This window comes from Anabas testudineus, chromosome 15 (genome assembly GCF_900324465.2).
Source record: "Anabas testudineus chromosome 15, fAnaTes1.2, whole genome shotgun sequence".
NCBI lineage: Eukaryota > Metazoa > Chordata > Actinopteri > Anabantiformes > Anabantidae > Anabas > Anabas testudineus.
In genome coordinates, this window is record NC_046624.1 from 6,506,423 (window position 1) to 6,530,228 (window position 23,806).

At 42.2% G+C, this 23,806-nt stretch overlaps 2 protein-coding genes and 1 non-coding gene across 5 annotated transcripts in view; all 3 read left to right on the forward strand.

The window, feature by feature from the left end:
- Positions 1-18,972, forward strand: part of arid4b (AT-rich interaction domain 4B) — a 34,060-nt gene extending 15,088 nt beyond the window's left edge. Inside the window, exons 7-24 of one of the 3 annotated variants that reach the window (XM_026354282.1) lie at positions 218-309; positions 2,495-2,636; positions 3,828-3,907; positions 7,158-7,234; positions 8,173-8,321; positions 8,408-8,480; positions 8,933-9,027; positions 9,143-9,240; positions 9,397-9,595; positions 9,695-9,912; positions 12,566-12,748; positions 13,728-13,812; positions 13,893-14,100; positions 14,238-15,467; positions 15,619-15,729; positions 15,922-16,146; positions 16,354-16,500; positions 16,683-18,972. In XM_026354282.1, the coding sequence (XP_026210067.1) occupies positions 218-309; positions 2,495-2,636; positions 3,828-3,907; positions 7,158-7,234; positions 8,173-8,321; positions 8,408-8,480; positions 8,933-9,027; positions 9,143-9,240; positions 9,397-9,595; positions 9,695-9,912; positions 12,566-12,748; positions 13,728-13,812; positions 13,893-14,100; positions 14,238-15,467; positions 15,619-15,729; positions 15,922-16,146; positions 16,354-16,500; positions 16,683-16,834 (3,564 nt within the window). In that variant the 3' untranslated portion in view covers positions 16,835-18,972. The remainder of the gene's footprint in view (positions 1-217; positions 310-2,494; positions 2,637-3,827; positions 3,908-7,157; positions 7,235-8,172; positions 8,322-8,407; positions 8,481-8,932; positions 9,028-9,142; positions 9,241-9,396; positions 9,596-9,694; positions 9,913-12,565; positions 12,749-13,727; positions 13,813-13,892; positions 14,101-14,237; positions 15,468-15,618; positions 15,730-15,921; positions 16,147-16,353; positions 16,501-16,682) is intronic. The other 2 variants (XM_026354283.1, XM_026354285.1) reach the window with 2 other exon arrangements.
- An 884-nt stretch (positions 18,973-19,856) lies between these two features.
- On the forward strand, positions 19,857-21,898 carry tomm20a (translocase of outer mitochondrial membrane 20). The gene is made up of 5 exons (XM_026353808.1): positions 19,857-20,057; positions 20,373-20,419; positions 20,516-20,597; positions 20,877-21,019; positions 21,332-21,898. Exons 1-5 carry the CDS (start codon positions 19,937-19,939, stop codon positions 21,374-21,376), a joined length of 438 nt encoding a protein of 145 aa, XP_026209593.1. The 5' UTR covers positions 19,857-19,936; the 3' UTR covers positions 21,377-21,898.
- On the forward strand, positions 21,073-21,206 carry LOC113159963. The gene has a single exon (XR_003298654.1). It is a non-coding gene; the product is annotated as a small nucleolar RNA SNORA14 (small nucleolar RNA).
- Positions 21,899-23,806: the final 1,908 nt, after the last annotated feature.

The window sequence follows — 23,806 nt, forward strand, 5'->3', positions numbered from 1 at the left end:
AACTGTGAAATATTACCAGGAACCAGAAACTGCTATTACTGCAAGCTTGTCAAATGTAAACTGTCTCCATTGTTCTGGGTAAACCCCTCTATTTGTAACTGGTAAAATCCCATGAAGAGATTTCCTTCAAGGTATACAAGATAAATCTTTTGTCTTCCAATTTAGTGTCTGACAACTTGGCACTGAGGCTCTTTGTTGTTGTTTGTCTCCTCTGCAGACACTCGATAGACTCCCCCTCACTAACCCCGAGCACTTTGGGACACCTGTCATTGGTAAGAAGGGCAACCGTGGCCGACGATCGAACCCAATGTGAGTATTGTCCTCAGTATCTGTGCGTCCTGCAGGGCTCATATCAAACGTAATATATGAGAGGGCTGTGATTTTGGTGGAGAGGGATTTTCTTTGCTGATCCACAGTCATTGGTAACAGGCTCCCTCATTCTAAGTATGCTGACAGCGGTTGAAATGAAAGATTTACTCTCATCACCATCCCCTCATAAACAGCCCCTGAGGCCCGGAAGAGGAGAGCCTTCTTGCCTCCTCCAGGTCCTTAATCACGCTGGGCTCCTGTGTGTGCATGCGTGCTGGAGAGGCAGTGAGAGCACAGCGTGGTCCTGCTGAATGTTCTTTCTCTCTCTCTCTCTCTCTCTCTCTCTTTTTTTTTACCCATCCTTTGACTCAGATGTTCCTGTAGGTGTTTTATGGTCTGATGTGCCTACTCCTGGGGGACTGCAGAGTTTTCATCAGGGAATCTGAACTACTGAGGGTTTTGTTTTTTTTTTTTGATGCGCTGGATATAACTGTGTCTCCTTTGTGTTATAAGAGGACACTCATCTAAGTAATCTCATTCTTTGACACCCTTTGCTAATGGCACTTAGAGAAAAGTCAATATTACCCTAAACATGGATGCAATATTGACTAACAGTCCCAGTTGCACATGAGCAGCTTGGACCTGTTGTCTTCCTGTGCACTAACAGTGTCTTAACTATATACCAGTAGATACAGTACAGTATAGATTAACGTTTAAATGGCTAAATTGCTTGTTTTAAAAGAGGTTTTGCTACTGTTAAAGCTGTAAATAGTTGGACATTTTGGGGAATATGCTAATTAGTTTCTTGCTGCGCGCTAAATAGATGGATACAAATGTTACATCGCTGCACTGTAATGACTTGAACCAGGGCGAAACAGCTTGCATAGCCCTAGTTTTTATCAGAAGTTAACACGTGACATCTTGTTTGTTTAACCAGGTGGTTGCCAAGTAATACACACAATGCCACAAGAGACACATAGAAGCCTAATATGAAAGTCTTCTCTTTAGTTTTTTTGTATATATTAAACAAATTACATAAAACCTTTTAATCAGAGAACTTCAGAGGCGATGGTTTGTAGATATATGTTTTCATTTGTATTTTTAACCAGACTAACTTCCTCATGTTTTCATCAGTTTTCACACTAAGGCAGCTAAACAAGCTGCTGGGAGTCTGCTTCATATTTAAAGTGCACAATGCTAGTGGTTTTTGTCTATTCAGCTAATCTTCCCAAAATGTCTGAAACTATTCCTGCAAATTATTGTCTTAAAAGTAAGGGTCAAACATTAAACATTTCCTGCTACAATTGTCTTTATGTGTGGAGCACTACAATTCCTAAATGGATTGTAGTGTCTCCTTCAATGAGTAGCTAGAGTGCTTTGTTTATGACTTTGATTCACAGTTTAGTTGTTTTTGTAGTAGTAGTAGTAGTAGTAGCAGCAGCCTGGCTGATTTACTGCTCTTGTGTCCTGCCAGACAGCGTGTGTATATGTGTATGTACATAGAGTTGTGCTCAGAGCAGGCCTAGTGAGGCATAAAAAGATGAGGCAGGGTCTGTTTGCCTGCTGGTGCTGCTGTCACGATCACTCTGAGACATGACTGCCTGTCTGCTGGATGCAGTCAGGGCTCTGCCTGAGCGTCAGAATGACTGTCAGACAGCAGAGAATGGTCCGGCTCGTCAATACACTGATCCTAATGAGTGATCCCATCAGTAGAGCAGACCTCATTCTTCACACATAATGATAACACTAGAAAGTTCACCAAGGGCTGTTGGGTTGTTGGTTGGAAACTTTTTGATGTTTTCTAGCTAAACAGCAGTCGAATGGGTAAAAATGAGCAGAGATCCCCTGCCTGACATGGACTTGATATACAATGCCAATATCTCTGCAGTTCTTTGAGCACCCAGAATATTTTTCTTTAATAAACAGCAGTGCTATACTTCTTTGAAAGAATGGAGTCAAGTGGGACACCACTTTCTCAATCATTAGTGTACATTTTCAGCATGAACTCTGATTATGTTGCTCTTTACTGGGGAACATATTTTGATATGCAAGGTTTATACCATATGGAGACAATGACAACTTTGTTATTGTTACAAAATAATGAATTTGAAGAGAAATAATAAAGTGCTGACTGTATCTTTCTAACGTGTAGTTTGTTGAGTAAATGTTCCTTTTTTCCCCACAGTCAAGAAGAAGAGTTGTCTTCATCTTCCAGTGAAGAAGAGGAGAGCGATCAGCGGCCGAACGAAGACCTATTCGGTAAAGTGGTCTGTGTGGAGGGGGTGGCCACTGGAGACAAAAAGAAGACCACGTGGTATCCTGCTCTGGTGAGTGCATAGTCTCCTGTCCTTTAAGGCTGTCTGCTCCATCCCTGCAAAGAAACAGGGGCTACTGCTGCTGGTCCTAGTACCAGTTCATCAAAACGCCTGCTTATGTAACCCCAGCTGTCAGCAGGAGTTTGTTATTGTGTATCCTCAGCCCATGAAATGTTGAAAAGATGCATATTATTAAGTAGAACTAGTAAAATAGCTGCTTTCTAAAAATTAGACACACTTGTAGCTGCTGACACCTGAGCAGCTTAACCCCTATTTAGGTAGGAAAATGATAGACTGGTTTTCCATGCTGTGGGCAACTGTGCAGCAACATTGATTTGATGTTTTTCAGTCTTTCCCTAACTATTTTTCTCTCCACCCACCCTTAATTCGCAACCACTGTAAGCACACAATGTAACGGTGACAGGCGTAGTTTGTTTATGTAAGTGTTACAAGTAGAAGTGGGAGAATGGGAGCGGGTGGGGAAAGCTGTCCCTTTAACTGTGTAGTCAGCAGGGCCCCGCCTCCGGGGTTTGTTGTTCTTGGCTTGCTGCTGACTGAACTCCATTCTGCCTCCTTGTGACAGAGAAGTACATTACACAGTAACCCGTTGTTGTTTACACTGTGACCTTATGGCTGAGGGGTGGAGTAGTACGCTGGTAAATGACGAGACATGGCTCTGATATACAATGTGCTCTTAAGTGGACTCATTAAATAAATATCAGATGAAACGGATCTGGATTTGTGAGCTGCACACTCTAATTTTCACATTTGCAGCGCAGCATATGTGTCACAGAGGGAAATGATATCATAGCAAACGTGAGTCATAGAGCTCGTGTAAATGCGTCCAGCCTGCAAGTATGCGTGTTTGCGCTGTATGAGCAGGAGCTGCTTTTTCTGGCTTAAACCCTGGCAGTGGAACAACTGCGTGTTCCTCGGCTCCAGTAAACAGCAGCAGCAGCAGTAGCACATGCTGCGAGTGGGAACACACCCCTATACACATCACTCCTCACCTCTCACAGTTGTTTGTTTTCACTTCATAGACGGCACATTTTCTATTCACGGCCTTTTGCTGTAACTGCTTTGGTCTTTGACTCTATACCCTGATACCCCAACACCCTCCCCTTTCCACTTTGTCTTCCACACATACACACACAGCACCACCTCATCTAACCTCTTGACTGTCTCCTGTTTCTGTGCAACAAGGTCATCTCCCCGGACTGCCATGAAGACGTGACTATGAAGAAGGACAACGTCTTTGTCCGCTCTTTCAAGGACGGAAAATTGTGAGTCTTTATGTCCTGAAAGTACCATTTATACCACATGTGAAGCAGGGACACACTAGTGATTAACAGTAGATCATTAGACATTTTCATTAGCAACTTATATGTACATGCAATATGTTTATGCTAGCATAGCACAAAGTTAGGTAGCAAGTAAACGGTATTCAATTCCCATTAAGGGAAAACCAATCTTTGGATAAGGAAATGACTGGCACAGTCTCATGATAAATGATCAGAGTTGTTCTTGATTAGTTTTCTGTAATTGAGTTAATCAACTAATCATGTAATGCTAGTTTAACACATCCTCATCAAGAGCCTTTCAATAAGTGTAATGGGATCTGTGTGCAGTGAACCTTTGAAAAAAGAACCCCATGCACTGCTTTGTATACCCACAAAAGGAAATACTTGAGTGCACTCTACTCCAAGAAATTGGTGCACAGTATGAGCATAATCTTTGCAAATATTTCAAATAATTGATCCTTTTGCTTTTTCCTGCCTTTTGATATATTTCTTTCTATTGTAACGTGGTATGAACTTCCCACTCATGACAAATCTTTGGAGCTGTTTCACATTTTGCAAACTGCCAACAGGAGTTAAGACACTCTGTGCCTTCCCTGGCAGTGCTGGGTTGCGCTATTTTATTTCTCCTAAGGCTGTAAGTTCCTAGTGAGGTAAGGTAGCTTCCCTGCAGCCTGCCGTCGGCGTGGAATCACACAGCTTGATTGTTTTGTCTGTGGCGAAGAGAGGAAAGTCCTGTCATGAGCCTGCACTCAGCTAGTGGTTTGTTACTGCAGTCTCTGTATGTGGGTAGAAACATAGCTCCCACTCTACATAAATTACTCTGGTGTTGGCTTGCTGCTCCAGAGACTACTTTCTGTCTGTTTGAATTCCACTGATGACAGAACAGCCTTGAGTCTGCGTTCCTCAGTAGATATCCAGTGCAACTCATCAACATGACCCTTAATCTGCAGCTCAAGACATGTTTGCAGCCCAGGAAGTCTTATCACTTGTATTTTTTGCTAATAGTCAGGTGAAGGGGAGAGCTGATGAGACTGATAAGATAAGGAATGATAAATCCAACAAGATAGGCTTGTGGGAAATATCCTCTCTGAGTGTGTGTATCCAGAGGTGAATATAAGAAATAAGGAAGTCGGAAAATCTCTGTCCTTGTTAATGAGATTTTCAGGTTTGTTTTTCTCCAGTGTTTTTATGTGGAAGGAATAACAATCTGCTACTCATACCGTATGTACTGTGATGCATCAGTCTGATACAGTCTGATCTTTGGGATGTTAGCTTGATCTGTTTCAGGTTTTCAAAGTAGCCCTCACAAAGAATGTTTTATATGTTGTGTTGGTTTACCACATAATCGTTGCTGAGATCTTGCAGTATGAAGTGAAAATCTTCACATCCATCAGCAGATGCCTTTTCACTAAAGCTAGAGCTGCTACATTGCTGCACCATTTCCTTTATGTGTTTTTTATATATATGCATACAGTACACACTCTCCACTTATCATTGTTTATCATTGCACCTTTATCATTTATGCCACACTCTTCTCGCCTGTTATTGCAGAGTAATGGTATTGTATACTGCAGCTCCCTGTGAGATTTCTTTGTTTTTTTTTTAAAAAAGAGGTCACATCCATAAGGCACATGACCTTTGCTGCACAGCGGCACAGTCGCTGTGTTCGCTTTCCCCTGCAGAGTTTGGTATTGTTAGTGATAGCCATTCGACATGCCTTTCAAAAATAATGGCGTAAGAAAACACTTTTTAAAGAAAGCGAGGTCACAGTCATAGGGGACACAGGAGTTGTAATGAAGTGACTATTATTTAATCAGATCTGGTTACCACAGTAACAATGGAAACAGAAGCTGCTGTATTTTCTTGTTTGGTCGGCTGCTGTTGACATATACAGAAAATGACAGTTTAATCACTGAGGAGGTTGAGCTGTACACAACTGGGCTGCAAAAGTGATTAGACTGATGAAAAAAACTGAAGCTCCTTGTCATATTTGTGGCTGAAACAAATATGTCAGTTATTCAATGAAATTAATAGGTTAATAAATTAATTGGATTGTACTGATTATTGCTTAGTTGTTAATTACATTTGAAGGAAAAGACAATGTAACAATCTGTTAATTCATAAATAAGATCCTCAGGCATTTGCTCATGTCTCTTTTATTTTACCATATACTCTTTAATAGAGTGGCCTTGAAGCGCTAAACAAAAGCTGTGAGCTGGATGCTGTACAATCTATCTAAGTCTTTAAAGACAAGATTTTCAGGTTTGTTTTCCTCCAGTGTTTTGGAGGAAACACACTATGTAAATTACAATGTAAATTGTATTTAAATGTGGGTTTTCGACTGTTAGATAAAAGTTTATATTAACAATAATATTTGACTTTAAGATGTAATGGGTGTTTTTCATAGTTTCATAGATTAAGTGTAAGTGTCTAGTGTAATCAATCTGATAATCAATAGTTTAGAATTGGTTATGCTGTACTTATAACTGTACGAACTGAAAATTAGATCTCTGAGAGAAAAGCACTTGTAGTAATAATGGAGGAGAGTCTGGAAGCACCACTTCAGTGTGTTGACTTTATTTAATGTTTTTAACACATTGCTCACATTTGTGGTCGACAGGAGTTGGATTCTGCTGACTTTAACCTTTGATCTAGTTTCATCCTCCGATTGTATATGACTCCTATTCCTATCATTGCGAATGAGCACATATTAGCATGCTTACATTATAAAAAGCAAACTGGGAAGAAAATAATCTTGTTTTAATTTTAAATACAGACTGGTGCCACTTTAGCAACATGCATTTAAAAAAAATATCCTCTATCTATGGATACCGCCTCCAATTGTCTTTCTGGCGCATCAGCCAAACCTATGACTGCAATCATCTTACAAGCTCCACTGATCTGTCTGTCTGCCAAATCATGTTGTAAGAAAGGAAACTGACTGTACACTTAGTGTTTGAGGTTGTTGTAGGTGCTGGACTGCAAGATTAGGCAGCCTGCTCCCTGTCAGTATTTTTAACAAGACTTTAATGTGACGACTACTTCTCACTGTTATACTTTTATAGTGCTCCATTTGTTTCAGGAAAAGAACGATCCACTTAGATTTTCACTGTTTGCCTATTTGGTTGGCTATACTCACAGTCACTTCTTAGAGCTAAACCTTGTAGTTCAACACATATTGTCTACACAGTGTCACTGTGGACATTGTAATCAGAGATGCTGTGTTTTGCAGTTACATGGTGCTGCGGAAGGACATACGCGAGATCAACAGCGATTGTCCCCCAAAAGCCGACGCAGGTCTCAAACCAGGTGAGTTAAACGTAAAGCTTTAGGATGTAAATATTATATTAGAACTGGTGCACTGCTGCGTGTATCTAGTCCCTGACATCTGTGGGCTGGTCTGTGCATTGACACATTTGGCAGAAAGCGTTCACAGAGTGGGTTGCAGCAAGGCAGACTGAAGAAAGAGAACTTTTGTTTTTGTTCGGGGAAAATGCAGCAGTGGAGAGCTCCTGTCGCTGTCGAGTCTATTTATATTTGAAGTCCTCACCATGCTCTTCATATAGTGGTCCCTTTTTTTTTTTCTTTTTTTTTTTTGCTGCAGAGCTCTTACTCTCTCATAATTACAGTGAGGAAGCAGCTTTGTATGATCCCAGTCTTGGTATTCACAGGTGGTTGACTCAGACTTGTGATATTTTCCGCATTAGAAAAGCGTAAAACAAGCATCTGCCAGTGTGGTTAGATGCTACTTAAATCCACCTGTGACATTGTGGCTGAATGCTTCTGCTGCTCTGAGTCACTGCAAATACTCCTGGCAGATTTTCCTGCTGCTTTCTTCTATAGCTGCTTGTCGTCATGTTTATGTCAAAATGTATGGGTGTTATTTTCAGAGTTAACAGTTGTATAAACAAAGAAAAATAAAGTGGTAACGTAAGTATTTTGCTTGAGGCTTGTATCACTCGTTTCATTCACATAATTTCCTCGCCTCACTACCGTGAGCACCCACATATGTGCAGACACACATATATGTTCACACATATCACATCCAGTGACAGATGCTGACTGAAACACCTGTTCATGTTTCAGTTGTGTTTATTTAGCCTGAAAAAGATTCGGTCTCTGCAAAATGGTTTAGTTTGACTTGCCAGCCCCGTTTGCTAGATCATTGGAGCAAGGAATGATAAGTAGACCTTACTGTTAAGATGCTAAATATGTTGTATTATCTGCTTTCTGCGTGCGTTTGACAGCACTGGATGCAGCCTTGGAGTTCCAGGAGCATCTGGTCATACCCAGCATCTGGAAGACAGAAGTGAAGGAGGAAAGTTCCAGCAGCGAGGACGAGGATGATGATGAGGAGGAAGAGCAGGAGGAAGATGCCAGTGGTGAAGAGGAGGAGGTTAGATGCCGAACTGCTCACATGCTTTTCACCCCACAACGGCCAACTAAAAGTGATCCTCAAACTGTCTTGTTTCCTGTCTGCAGGAGGAAGTGGAGCCGTTCCCAGAGGAGAGGGAGAACTTTCTGCAGCAGCTTTACAAGTTCATGGAAGACAGAGGTGAATCCAGAGTGCAGATAAAATGGCTGTTTACAGGCTTTCTTCAAAGCAAACTGTGTGTATAGCTTTTTATGTTGAAGGTTAATGTTCAAAATGTTCATCAAGATCAAGATCAAAGAAGAGTTGGATAAATTAGACAGATGAATAACACAATTTGATGTCATTTCCATTTTCCGCTGCCCATACCAACACCATGTGGTCTCTACAGGTTTTAAGGCTGCCACAAACATTTACATTTTCTACTTTTCCTAATCTAATATCCTTTATTTTCTTTTACCAGCCAGAACACCCTTGTGATAGTTTTTTTTATATAATGCTTGAATACTTTTACTAAATAAATTTTCAGTCCTCAGTAGTTAATTTAGCTCCAATTTCTTTTTAAAAAAGGTCTACAGTTAATCTAATGTTGTCAAGTGTACCATCTCAACCCATTTTTTGTTTTGCCGCCTCAGGAACTTCCATCAACAAGAGGCCTGTTCTGGGCTACAGGAACCTGAACCTGTTCAAGCTCTACAGGCTGGTGCACAAACTGGGAGGCTTTGACAATGTGAGTATCAGTTGGAGATTTACTTCTCTCTCTGTAGTTTGACTTTGGTCACACTTGTCTCATTTGATGTAGACTAACTGTAGAACTGTGTTCCTCTGTGTCCATGTTTGAGCAGATAGAGAGTGGCTCTGTTTGGAAACAAGTCTATCAGGATCTGGGAATCCCTGTGCTCAACTCAGCCGCCGGCTACAATGTTAAATGTGCTTACCGCAAGTACGTATAGGCTTTAAATGTCGTTGGGCAGATGAAGATTCTGTTTTTGGGATTTTTCACACTTACATGCACTGTTCTATGCAAACTCCTCATGATTAGATTTTAGCAGGGCTAACATATTCTTGGTAGGTTAACAAGGAATCTGTCATCATGCAGGTACTTGTATGGATTTGAGGAATACTGCACCTCCACTGCCATCACTTTCAGGATGGACCTCCCATTGAAGCAGGGTCCCAAGGGTGAGGTGAAGTCTGAAGTGGAGGCAGCAGTAACGGCTCCCACATCATCCAGCTCAGAAGAGCAGAAAGCCCAGGAAGATGGAGAATCCTGCAGTGCACAGTCTGCAGTCTGCAAGGTGCGTTCTTCAAAATCCAGTTTATTTTTTCTTATCTTTAGTTAGTCATTGCAGACCACCCATGTACATGTTGATATTGAAAGCATCCCTCTCCCATAGGAGGAGAAACCTGATTTTACCCAAACTGAAACAGAGCCTGAGCCATTGAAAACTGAGGAAAAGGACAGTGGAAATGACGACGATGATGACGATGAAGAAGAAGAAGAGGATGCTCCCCTCAAGGCAGACGCAGATCAGGGCTCGCTGACGGAATGCATAGGAGCTGAGAACACAAAGCCGGAGCAGGATGACGAGCAGGAGAGCAAGGACAACTCTGGGTAGGTGGTCTGAAGGGATGGTCCCTCCACCAAGGTTGTACAAATTTGATATATTTACATGGCACAAAAACGAGCTCCATGCAGGACTGTGAAGAGCTTTCAGAGTTTCTCCAGACAAATAATGCTTCAGTGTCCTTGGTGGCAGTAAAAACCTAAAGGACCATTAAGAGATGAAGAATAGTGACCTTTCTGACCTCAGTGACACTAATACCCAACATACCCACAATCCACCGCTACCTGCTAACGATAGAGGAAAGCTCACCTCTCTCTGTTCTAACTAAGCTCTTACCCACTGCCCTCCGTGCTATTATTAATTCTTGTGGATTAGTCAACATCAGCTGGCAGAGACATCTTAGAGCACCAAAGCCTGACTGCTGCCTCTCACCTGGCATGTCATGCTGTGCTCCCCCTCCCCTCTCTGTCTCTGGCTGGGATTGTTTGAGTGTGGCCAACCTCACTCACACTCACAGACAACATGGCTGTTGCTCTTCTTGATTTCTTCCCCTTTCTAAACTCGTATCAGTTTCTCTGTCCCCTCTTCCTGTCTCTTCTCTCATTTTTTGGCTTATTGATGTTGTTCAAGTGTTCCATGTGTGTATGTTGTCACTGATGCATTAGCAAGGTAGTTCCAATATAGTGCTTGAGAGGCCATCATCTTTAGAAGACAAAGGAATCTGAGTGCTGATAAATGTTTGACTTGAAATGTTTGCTCTCAGTTAGGTGCCTTTTCCCCTGTTGTTTCCCGTTCACAGCATCTAGAGCAGTGCTCTCTGTCTAGTTTAGGCCTGTGTTTGTTCACCCTCCAATATTGCAGTTGTGTTACGGTTGTTTGGGTGACTGGGGACAGGCTAGAATACACTTCAACAAAAAGTTAAAAGTCCACATGCTTTGTTTACAATTTTTGTGTCTGATTGAAAGTAAAAAATCTCCATCTTTATATACTGTATGTCTTGATCATGCTGTTGCTGTGTGTAGTTTTTACTACCAGAGGCTGTGGTATGGCCATGCAGATTATCATCATATGTAGACCTTCTGATATTCAGGAGGTTCCCTGATCCTCTCATGATCCCCCGGGTCAGTGTTCCTCACAGATTATGTGGTGCGATGCTTTACAGTCACAGCGACAACAACCTTCAAGCTGAACTGATCTGAGCTTTCCTGATGATATCAAACTTGTTTGATGTGTACAGCCTATCGTCTGAAGGAAACCTGTAGTATGTGAGGATCACATTTTTATTCTAGCTGCAGACTGTGTGCAAAGCCAAAATTATATTTTAATGAAGGCTATCTTAATGATTGTAATTAATTATATGGAGAGAAACCCCTGTTCCACATTGATTGTTAAGTTACTGCCTGAGTGCAGTGAGTTGAAAGGTAGTTTGACTTCTGCAGCTTGACTGACTCTTTCTGGCTTTTCACTACAAAACAGTTATTATTATTTTTATTTAAATTTTAATTGCATTGGATTTCAGGAAATTGTCATAAGTTTTACTTTAAGATAATTTGTTTAGGGCTATAACAACTGATTATTGTCATTACTGATGAATCTGCTAATAAGCTTTGATCGATCTATTAATGATTTGATCTCTGAAACATTAGAACACATGAAAAAATACCTATCGAGATGTCCATGGTAATGCCATTGAATTTAAATTTGTCTAAACCTTAAAATATTTCACTTGCAACCAATTGAAAACCAAGAAAGTTGATCTTGTAATATTTGATAACATTAAATAAACAAAACTTAAAATAACTTAGTTGTTATAATTGCTACAAAAAAAAAATTTAGTGTTTGCTAATTAGTTTTTTGTAACCATATTTATCACTGAGGGGTCTACATCATCTGTGTGTATAGCTGATCAGCCTAGTGTGTCCCCAGTCTTAGGGTGGTAACAGTTTCTTCAGTTGTCCAGTGTGCACTGCTGCACCAAAAGTGCATCATTTTATTGTTGTGTCTTGAGGAAAATGAGCTTTCGGAGCAGTTAGGTATGACAGGGATTGCGTGGGGCGCTGTGTCATGGCTGTTTTTGTGGCAGCTGATCAAATTGGATCTCGTGGTCGTGCTTCCTCTCTGCGCTCTAGTCTTGCTTTAAGTTGCTGCGCTGCCTGCCAAGTTGTGCTTTGCTGTGCTAACCTGCCCCTATGGCCTCTGCGCCTAAACCACTTACTGGCACTCGTGCACCACCCTCCAGCTTCACATCTCCAGACTGTTCCCCCACTAGCGCCTCCTTGTGGCTGCTGTGTTTCTTGTCGTGTGTGTGAATGAGAATCCCAAGTATGTTGTTTGTGGATATAGGGTTAGATATAACAGTAGCGTTAATTTACATGTAAGATGATTGAATTCTGCCATGACAGACTGATTTTTGTTTTATTTGCTGAAATACTCCATATATTGTTCTCTGACTGGATTACTGTCAATCTGCAGTTTGCTGTAGGCTACACTGGACTAGGACAATAAGTGGAAGTTTATGTTTCTTTACTGTTAAAGGCCTAATGCTCTAATGGGACAGGACAGGCAAGGGTGGAGCTAATTTATAAGAAAACAGGCATCCTAGCAGCAGGCAGTGAGTTAGGTGGGTGGCTGTGGGTGGGGTTCTGTGGTGTTGAATGGGGCAGCCTAGGGCCAGGAAGTGCTGAACTGTTTTTCTTGCAGGGATGACAGCAGTCAGGAGGGGGAGGAAGGGGAGGAGTTTGAGTGTTACCCCCCGGGGATGAAGGTGCAGGTGAGGTATGGGCGAGGCCGCAATCTGAAGACGTACGAGGCCACTGTGAAAGAGGCAGACGTGGAGGGGGGAGAGGTGCTCTACCTGGTGCACTACTGTGGCTGGAACGTCAGGTAAGACAGGACCTGGGGAGAAATCACCTAATGTCTATATTCACCTTAAAAAAAATTATTATTAACCTTCAATTCAGCTCAGGGGATCACTGCTACATGGGTATCCCCGCAGCAGTAACAGATACATGCCTTCTTCACAATTCTACTTCATCTGAGCCAGTTCCATGGTCAGTACTCTGATTATGGAGAACACTGGGCCATCTAGTGGTGGAAACAGAACTGAGTATTGGGTTGATGTCGATCACTCCTCAGCTTCCCTCTCTCAGTTTTGACTGAATCCCCTGTCTGTCTGTCCCCCAGCTGTCTGTCTTTCAACAAAATCTACAGACCAGCTGAGTTTTAATTGCTTTTGAGCAGGAAATTGCCAACCACTGGTTTTGATTAAACAATTTTTTGATCCTGTAATATGATATTTTAATGTGAGCTACCCTTTGAACCTCTGAAAGGCCAGTCAAAGTGCTGCTACACTCACCTCTACCTCTCAACCCTCTCCCCCCTCCCCAGTGGGTCAGGGTTAATGCAGTGTTAAGTAGAGTGTTAGGGTACCATGACACAGAGGTTACCTAGTGCAATCAGCATTTCATTGGCTTAATGTTGTTGTGTGGTCCTCTAGCACTCTATAAAAGACAGTGGGATGTTCTCTGCATTGTGTCTGTCGTGTGTGATGTCGTGAAACTTCATTTTCCTCATTCGACCCAAGTAGCACACTCGGTACTGTTGGAACTCTGTTGAATATGATTTGTGTGGTGGTCGGTGTCAATATTGTTTGTTTCTTCATCGTAAAGGTTTGTCTTTTTCCACATAACACCATAGGATTTCCTCTTCTGCTGCTGAGGCTTATTGTGTCACAGCAACATGTTGGGGTCAGACAGTAGAGTGTCTGTGTGGTGGGTGGTTTTTTTTAGTGGAGATTTTAAGCTCCTCACAAAGATCTGAATGATGAAATTGTTTCTTGTCTTTTGTACTTTTTGACTTTTAGATATGATGAATGGATCAAAGCTGACAAGATTGTGCGCCCTGCCAATAAGAATGTACCAAAAATAAAGCACCGCAAAAAAATAAAGGTACAAGTTTGGAGAGTTGCAATTTTCTGCTTCAATCTGGTTTGATTTCATGAATCATTGACTGCATTCAATTCTGACAGAACAAAGCTGAGAGGGAGCGAGACAGGTTGGAGAGGCTCAATGACAGAGAAGTCCTCAGCCCTTCGTCCAACACAAACCGCATCCCTCGCTCCAAATGTGGCCTGAGTCAGGATGTCTTTTCCAAGATGGACGAGGGTGAGGACAAAGGGACTCAGCAGTCTCCAGTCAAGTCTATTGAAATTACTTCTATCCTCAATGGCCTACAAGGTAGCACCACTTTTAAATGTGTAGTCCTCATGCTCTCTTACAGCAGATTAGACAGTTTCACTCTGATCTGAAGCACATTGTTAATGGCTTTTGAAATCCTGCTGAAACTAACAGAAGTTCTGTCTTGTCTACCTCAGCGTCTGAGATGTCCACGGACGAAAGTGAGCATGAGGATGAGGAGAGAGAGCAAAATGAAGAGGATCGCCCGGGTTGCAGAGGCAGCCTCAGAAAGGCCCTACCAGAGCTGCCACAAACATCAGAATGCTGGGAGAGTGGAGCCCCTCCTGAAAGATCCAAACCTTCTCCAGTCTCGGGAAGGAGCCAGGATTTAGTCAGTGCAGAGAATGCAGATGTTGGAAAGCGCAGAAGCCAACCAGAGTTAGAGGGGGAGGCGAGCACCAGGAAGAGGAAATCTGACAGTGTAGCGGAGAGAACCCCGAAAGGTCAATCCAAAGCTAAGTCTAGAAACACCAGAAGTGCTGACTGGGTACCTGGAGGCTCTCCCAGGAAGCTGGAAGAGAGAGCAGCTGGCCCTGGAGAGGAGAGGGGGGCCTCGTCCAGCAGCAGTTCAGATGATGAAGCTGCAGTGCTGGCACAGCCTCATGCTGAGGAATGTGAGCGAAGCCGCCCAAAAACCAAAGGTTCTCTTTCCAAGAAGTACAGCGGGATTAAGGAGAAGACCAAAAGTGTCAGACAAGCTGCATTCTGGGAGATTCCTGAGAAGAGGCCCAAAATGTCTGGGAATGCAGAGGAACGACCTGCCGTTCGCTCTAAAGGACAAAAAGATGTGTGGTCCAGCATCCAGGCCCAGTGGCCCAAGAAGACTCTCAAAGAGTTATTCTCTGACTCAGACACAGAGGCAGCCAATTCACCACCACCTGTTCCCTCGTGTCTGGAAGAGCAGAGTGTTGAACAGGATGCTGGACCTGAGGACGAACCCTCAGAGGAGCAGATGGAGAACGACAAACTACAGGAGTTTCCGAGCAGTGGCAGTAACTCTGTACTCAACACACCACCAACAACGCCAGAGTCCACCTCAGGAGGAGTCAGCGCTGTGGAAGACTCTAGTCAAGCGCAGCCTTCCTCCCCTGCACCGTCCATTCCCCCCACTTTGCCCTCAGAGCCGGTTTCTGACACTCTTCCTCCAGGTCCCACACAGGAGGAAGTGGCAGGCGGGCGCAGTGAGACGGACAGCAGCACGGTGGAAGTCGAGAGTCTCGGTGGGGAGCTGCAAGACCTCCCTCAGGATGAAGGGGCAGGTTCCCCCTCAAAGGTGTTTGATGTCAGCCTCTCCTGCAACAGCAGCAGCAGCTGCAGCCTAGAGCTGAGCAGCAGCAGCCAACAGGAAAGCGAGCAGAAGTCCAAAGGTACAAATGACAGAAAAATATATTTGAAAATACTTTCAAATGACAGAATTCATTATTTTTCCTCAGGATGGAGCATTAAAGAAACACACTCTGACAACTCATTTCACAGTCTGCCTATTCCCTCACCGTCTTTTTGCTTTTTCCTCTGTAGCGTCTGTGAGCCAGAAGCGGCAGAAAGAATCACAGACAGGTGGAGCCTCAAAGAAACACAAGCCAAACCGCAAGAGCCTAGGTGTGCCTCCCAAAAAGAATAGGAAAACAGGTAACGAGAGATGTAGAAAGATGTAGCTAACACCTTGCTAGTCTTCCAGTTTCAACTGCCAGCGGTACTCTTATCTTGTATTCCACATTTACTTGTTTCCTTATATTAAGTTGCAGGTTTCAGATGGGGAAATGATGTGACATTTTGCGTGAGCAGTGTCCTTTTATTGTTTCCCTCCCTTCTCTCCTCCAGCCAACAGCAGTGACAGTGAGGACCAGTCTGTTGCTGAGGGCGCTGCCAAAACAACTGCCTCTAAGAACATCGCATCAGACGTGAAGGCTGCCACTTCGCCCAAGTGTCACGGACGATCTCCCCCCTCGAGCCATAAGTACCACAAGCAAGGTGATGCTGATCACGCCCAGCACAGAGACAACCATGGAAGATCGCAGCGTGTGTATAAGTGGAGCTTCCAGATGTGTAAGTGTTGCACACTAATTTGTTATCATTACAGGTATTAAATCATTAGTATCTTCATCAACAGTTGATCAGCCTTTTTTAGCCATTGTTCTGTGTGTGTCCTATTTAGCAAGTGTTTCCAAGTTGTTTACTAAAGTTTCATTTATACCAACAGTCTGTTCTTTGCTGTCCCTAAAGTCCTAAAATGTATTATTTGTGTTCACTCAGCTGACTTGGAGAAGATGAGCAGCCTGGAGAGGATTGCATTTCTTCAGGAGAAGCTGCAGGACATCAGGAACCACTACCTCTCCCTCAAGTCTGAGGTGGCCTCCATTGACAGACGGCGAAAACGCATGAAGAAGAAGGAACGGGAAAGTGAGTCAGCTCTTGTTTACCAGGATGGGGTTTCACCAGCTGTTTTCAGATGGTTGCAGAGTGTGTGCCCACATGTCAAACTTGGCTGGGATTGAGCTTAAAAGTAACAGGTGCAACCCGCTCCGTGCCATCTCCACCTACATTCCTGAGACCATAACAAATTGTCTTCATGTTCTCTGCAGGCACTGTGGCTGCGTCCTCTTCTTCATCCTCCTCCTCCTCGCCGTCCTCCAGCTCACTGACTGCAGCAGTAATGCTGACACTGGCTGACCCTCCGGTGTCATCCTCATCCTCCTCTTCTCAGAACTCTGGGGTATCAGTGGAGTGCAGGTGACAGGATGAACCAGCAAGGAGCCACTGCACTAAGCACTTAACCAGCACCCTGGGGTCACCACCCCCGCTCCCTTCCAACAGGACGGACAAGTCAACCTACATACTGTAACTACTGGGGCACAAAAACAGACCAGAGACAAAAAAAAATAACAAGAAACAAGCACTATTTTCTATTGACAACTGTTTCCTTGGCAAGCTAATAGCACTTAAGTGCACTTTTATGAAGATTGTGTAGGGGAATGACATTTGTCAAAAAAAAATAATACAAATTTGTCTTTTGCGCTCTTTAATTGAACATTTGTAAGAATTGTTTTTGCAAGCAATAATTGTTTCCATTTGATAAAGTTATATTGGTAAGGGATGATTTCCCGTGAGGACCCCTCTGTGCTCTGTCCTCAGAGCTTCACGTGGTGCAGCCTGTGCTGGCCATATTATTATTATTATTATTATGGGGTATTCAGAGGAACACTGCCACATTGGCATCAAGCACGTCTGAAATGTAACTTTGCCACGATTCTCTGTCCACCCTCATTTGAAAAGGCCTTCATGTGGTTAAACCTCAAGTGGTTGACGATGCTCTTGTCACGTACAGGCACACAGACTTGTACGCGTTTGCATTAAGTCACATAGGTGGTGATAGAAAGGGTTTCAGACCATCGTTGGTCCACTGACAGTGTCAGTGGGTGAATATGGAATGATACTGTAGTGCCTTTTTGTTCTTCTCTTTGGGGCACTTTGAGAAAGGACAGTACTTTTATTTTTTCTGATCCTCTTGTCACATCAGAGGGTCAGCTGGAATAACGTGTCCCTTACAAAAGACTGAAAAATGCTGTATGAGTGAGCGGGCAGTGAAGGGCTGGGTCTGACAGATACGGATGGTTTTGAACAGAGTGTGGTATTATTTGACGAGCAGAGCTACTACTGAATACTCATCCGGCTTGGGTATAACTGTTGAGTTGTGCAGTATAAGGTGTGCAATGACAGATGATGTGAATGCAGCGGTCACATTACTTCAGTTCGTCAGCCTATTTGATTATGTACTCATCACCCATTAAGTTTCCTCTCAGTCCCATCGTCTTCACTGAAGATTTGATGATGCACATCTGCAACTGGACAAAGTGAACTTGAAGACAGCCATAGGAGGTATTTACAGCATGTACTCAGTACTGCAGAACACATGAATTAAGCTGAACTCCACATTTGCAGTGTTTCAAACAATATGAAGTTATCTGATTCCATATATTTCTGCTTCATTAATTAAAGCAGATCATACTTTGTATCTTTTGGCATCTCTTTCTATTTTTACTCATGATCAATATGACATGCCAGCTTCTGCTCATACTCATCCCTACCAAATCTGTTTGGTTCTGTCTCCTGTACTATGACCAGATTAAAGGTAAAGATATTGTAAATGTGCATTTATATCATAAAGTGATGTATGTGTATACATTTCTGAAGACATCTCCAGTGTTTCCTTTGTATAGACCCCCCTGCTGTATCATAACCTGAAGTTACATTTTGTTTGGCACTTGTATGTAATTGTATGCTTTTGGTATACATTTGTATATTGAGAAGTGTTTTGAGTCAAGCTATTTAATATCTTGCACTGTTAATAACATGTACTTTTCTGTACAGACAGTTTTACGGTTTTAACTGTAGTTCGAGTGTAAATACTGAGGGTTACAGCATGTTTGTTCTCTCCCCTTTGTCATCATTCTTGTTTTCTTTTTGTTTTTCTGTAGGAGCAGATTTAAGTTTACGTTCCGTTCTGCCTCTTTCATCCGTTTTAATTGTTTTCTTTCTTCCTCTTTTTTTTTTTTTTAAAAATGTCATGTTTGGTTTTAGTTTGTATTCTGTTCTGTTTTGTTTAGTTTTTCTAAAGCTTGTGCTTGTAAGAGGAGAATGGTGGATGCAGCTCAACTATTTTCCAACCTGTACATGGCCTGAAGCTAAAGCTGTATGATCCTGTATGTGGAAAATGGTCTTGATCATAGATAAAAAGAAAGTAATAGAGCTTATTGAAAAATGCTCAATAGTATTTATTAGGCTCATCTGATGATGGTCATTGTGTAATTTATTGTAAAAATGTAAGCAAAGCAGAAGCCTCTGTTTGAAATAAATACCATAGTTTGTGAAGTACTCTTTGTCTGCTGCAATCAGTGGGGAAAATTGAACTTGTTTCTATATACTCTGCTTAAATATAATTTAGCAGTGTTTCTTCTATATTTTTAGCATCATTCTCCTTAATTTCAAAGGGGAATTTTTACTTTTTACCTGTCTTTCTCTTTTGAAAGGAAGTACTTTGTTATGCAGATAGTGTTTACAAATGAAGCTTGTTCTTTGCTCATTGCTAAAGATTAATAAAACATATTATATGCTAAATAAACTTTTTCAACACTTCGACCAAACATGCCTACAGTGGCAAGAAAAAGGATGAATTTCTGCATTCATTTGTCATAAAATGCGATCTGATCTTCATCTAAGTCAAGAGTATCAACAAATATAATGTGCCTAAAATAACAATGCAAAAAAAAAATCAGATCTTTCATGTCTGTATTAAGAACAACCATAAAAACCAAACACAGTATTAACTAAATGAATTATGATGTTAAAGGTGGATTTGGATTGACAGACTTCAGTGATATATTATTACCACGAAGCGACTGTCGCAGCTTCCCACTTTGCCTTGTAAATGATCCGGCCTTGAAGCAAAGGATCTGAATACTTCTCAACAGTGCCAAGTGTTATTAAGTGGAATTAAGCTATAGCACAGGTTCTAGCTGAGTGGGTGTATATTTATAAATACAGACTTATATCAAATATGTTTTACTATTCTAGTTAATAGACTTTTTTTTATTAATATTTTATTAATTACAGCAGGTTTAACAGGTTTATAATTTTATGTTTAATGTTGGTGGTGTAATTAAGAAAGATAATAAAATAAAATAAAATAAAAATAAAAGAAACAGGCCATTACGTCCTACGTACTTCCTCTCTGACATTACGTCTTACGTACTTCCTCTCTGCACTTCCGCAGCAGCATGCTAGCTGCTCCCCAGCTAGCTAGCCAGGTCCCTTTGCTGTGTCCGTGGTTTCAGGTACGATGAGCGGTAGGACGAGCGTAATCATTGCCGGGGTGTGTGGAGCCCTTTTTGTCGCATACTGCATTTATTTTGACAGAAAGCGGCGGAGTGACCCTCGCTTTAAGGAAAAACTACGTGAACGTAAGTGCTTGAGTTGGAGGGGGAAGTTAGCTCAGTAGTCAACTTATAGCGGGAGCGGGGTAGAGACCATGTGGCAAACACACCGCTAGGACGCTATATTTATAAAAAACCACTGAAATCTATTCAACTACTTTAAATAGTTTTGCCTAATCTATTACTCACAACGTAGAGGTTGTTAATCTGTTGTTTCGCTTACTTTTCCTCGCCTACGTTGCAGGATATGTATCTCGCTAACTCGTGAATGAAGCATGCTGCTCGCAGCGGTCCAGTTGTTACCATGTTGTACGAAAGCACTCATTCACTTTTGTCTCACAGGTAGAAAAAGGAATAATATTTCCAGTGAGAAGTCTGCAATTACAAGGGTAGGACAAATGGCCAACCAGTCATTTTCATGTATTTCATACTTTCTTGTTACTGGGATCTAATTGTGCGTTTATGGCTTTTTGTTGACTTTGAAGCTGCCGGATTTGAAGGACCCGGAAGCTGTTCAGAAATTCTTTCTGGAGGAAATTCAACTCGGAGAAGAGCTCCTGTCACAAGGTTAGCCACGTATAGTCATACGTCTGTGCAGGATACACATGTAGCATCACTAAAAGCTTAGAAAGCAGTGATCTGTGACTGTGGCAAATCAGGAGAAGCAGCTTCATGTAGGTCGTTTGGACACACAACCTGTGCTGCATTTAGTTTGCCTGTGTACTTGTGATATATTCAAAGTTTAAATAGTCAAGTCCATTGTTTCCAAACACTTCAGCAATCTCCAGGAAAGCTAAATGTTCTTATATCACCCCCATTTTAAAACCTTCTCTAATCCTAACGTAGGTGAATTCGAGAAAGGTGTGGACCACCTGACCAACGCAATTGCAGTATGCGGCCAACCTCAGCAGCTTCTTCAGGTGCTCCAGCAAACACTGCCGCCTCCAGTTTTCCAAATGCTGCTCACCAAACTGCCCAGCATCAGCCAGGTGAGGACTTCCTGCATCTCTCATTCAAATTTCAGTGTGATGGTTGGATGGTGGCGCATCCTTAGAAACCCCCCAGTCACTTTTTGTGGTCTCTGGGACAAGAAAGGATGCAAAAGCAATCTTAGAGCCATCCAAAACTGAGAGCCATATATCAGAAACTCTTGGTTATTTCACCTCTAAGACAAAAATACTATCGTTACAAATAACTGGTTAATTCCCTGTGTAATGTGAGGAAGAGAAAACATGTGCAGGCATTTGGCTGTTGTGGATCTTATGTGAACAACCTCTGAAGATGTTTCTCTTGTTTTTCAGCGAATCATCAGCTCGCAGTCATTAACGGAAGATGATGTCGAATGAAAATGTGTGAGTGCGTGTGCGAAGAAAGTTATAGTATTCCATAAAGACACTGATATTTATGCACTGTTTGGTACAGTGGCTGCAGGTGTGTGTGAGTTGTGAGTCTGAATATAACGGAGGTCGAGCTTTGGACACAGGATGACAATAACCTGCTCTCTGTCGTAGCACTCCGAGGTTAATAAACTTTGTAAAGATTATCTTATTTTGAAATGTTGAACACATTCCATCTTTCTAATCTTGTCCCTATCAGATCTCATGTTTTCCTGCCATCACATGTTTTAGGAGCGGTTACTGATACGTGCAAATACAAAACTGTATGTAGATGGGTTGTTACATATTCCTGCCCAGTTAACCATGTGTAAAAGTGTCTACACTACAAATAACACTTGCTTGTGGAATATCGTGATGAGGTTTTCTGAAATTGTTATTGCCATGTCTGTTAAATGTTATTTTTTTATTCCAGTCTTTCTAATCTAGGCACATTTTTGTGTGTGAAATCCCACAATAAAACATGGAAACACATTCAGGAGGTTCTGACTTCATTTGCCAGTAGATGGCAGCAGCAATGCACAGGAAAAAAGTAGATTTGAAGCTTTTAAAGCTTTAAAATATGGACAGTGGGCAGTTTTTTTTTTTGTTTTTTTTTTTACTGCTTGGTGAACTAGAGAGTCATTATGCAGAATCGAAAGTGTTACATAAATTAAAAATAAATGAGTATTTTTATATATAAACCCAGCAGGAAATGTTTTGTAGGAGAAATTGTGAAGAAATGTGTTCAGTGAAAATGCAGACTCTAACAACAAGGCTGACCTGCCATCTTGTGTGTACAATATTTGTTTCCTGCCAGTGTGGTGAAACATATGAGCTTGTGTGAGTACATAGAGCCATGATGTCTTTGTTGTGAATGACTTTATTGTGAGTGCAGGAGAGTGAAAGTGGAGCAGCTCGTAGGGGAAGGGAGTAGGTCTGGTTAAAAGTGTGTCTCTTGGAAGACAAATAGAGCTGTAATTATTTTTATCCCTGTCTGCAGCTGTTTTTCTAAGGGCTCTGGCCAGAGCAGCCTGGGTCTTCAGTTTGCCAGGAAACGAGAGCAGTGGAAAATAGTTTTTCTACATTAGGAATGAAAAATGAAAATTGAACAGTGGCCCAGAAATGTCTAGTGAAAAGTAAATGGTAGACAGTGTTCCATTTTCCATGAACTCATGCACTCACTCTGCAGTCTTTTCTTCAGCACTCCTGCTAGTTTGCCATTTGGTGGAAAAGGAGAAGCCTGTCAAGAGGCCTGCAGAGTTGTCTGGCCCCAGAGTGTGTGTGTGTGTGTGTGCGCATATGAAGTGGCTCGTTGTTAATCTGCCCTTTGGGGAGGCAGAAGAGAAAAATAACAGACCGTTGGAGGTCAAGCTGAAGCTGTGGTTTGCTGCTGGCTCTGGGGGTAGGAACAGGTTCAGAACCTTCAACGCAGCATATCACTGGGCTGCTTCTTTAAATAAGCACAGCTGCTGGCCGCATACTCTGTCCCCTACAGAGCGAGGGAGCTGAGGGGTCACGGGATGATACCAGACAAGAGCTGCTCATAAAGTAAGCCAAGTGAAACAAGCTTTGATACAAGGCCATGACACTGTTTGATCTCAGCATGAGGCAGCAAATCTTATGTTTTTTTTTGTCTAAGACAAAGCTTGTGGTGGATCTGCAATGCTCAGTCCAATACTAATGTAATTAATGAAGGGTTTTTGTACCTAATCTTCACTTAGTGTTATTACTTGTGTATCATTTATTCCTGCTCTGTTGAATCCATGAATGGGTTATGAGTCAGCTCTTCGTATACGGTGAAGCAGGCAGGGGAAGAAAAAAGGAAATAAAGACACCCTGGTGCAGTAGGGGGCACTGTTGCTCCAGGCTGTATTTGTAGACTTGCAGCGCTCCACTAAAGGACGACTGAATGGAGGGAGCTGAGAGTACAACAGCTCCAGTTGACAGCAGTAACAATGGCTGTGCCTGCAGCACAGAGACCATGTGCTGGAGAGGGGTGATTTTTAACAGTTCGTAATCCTTTTTTCCAATGTGCTCGTGGTGGCAGGTCCACCCTGTTCATTCATTACAGGTGCAGGAAATAACCTGTTACTGAAGACGACATTAAATTGGCGTAGAGGCTTTAACCAGATCCAAAGCCGTGTGATTGCAGTTGTAATTTGTTTGCATGGATTTTTGTGTCAAATGTTGTATTGGGAATATGATAATCTGTTTAGCCCCACAACTCATTACAGGAAATCCTGTCAACAAATCATCCGCAGCAGTAATTACCTTTGCAGTTATTCCAGTTTGTGAGTTTGAATGTCAAAGCATGATTACTGATCTGTACACCGAGTGCCATATATGCACAGATTGGGTGTCTGACTCGTGGAGATGTCTGGTTATGTGGGAGCAGCTGTG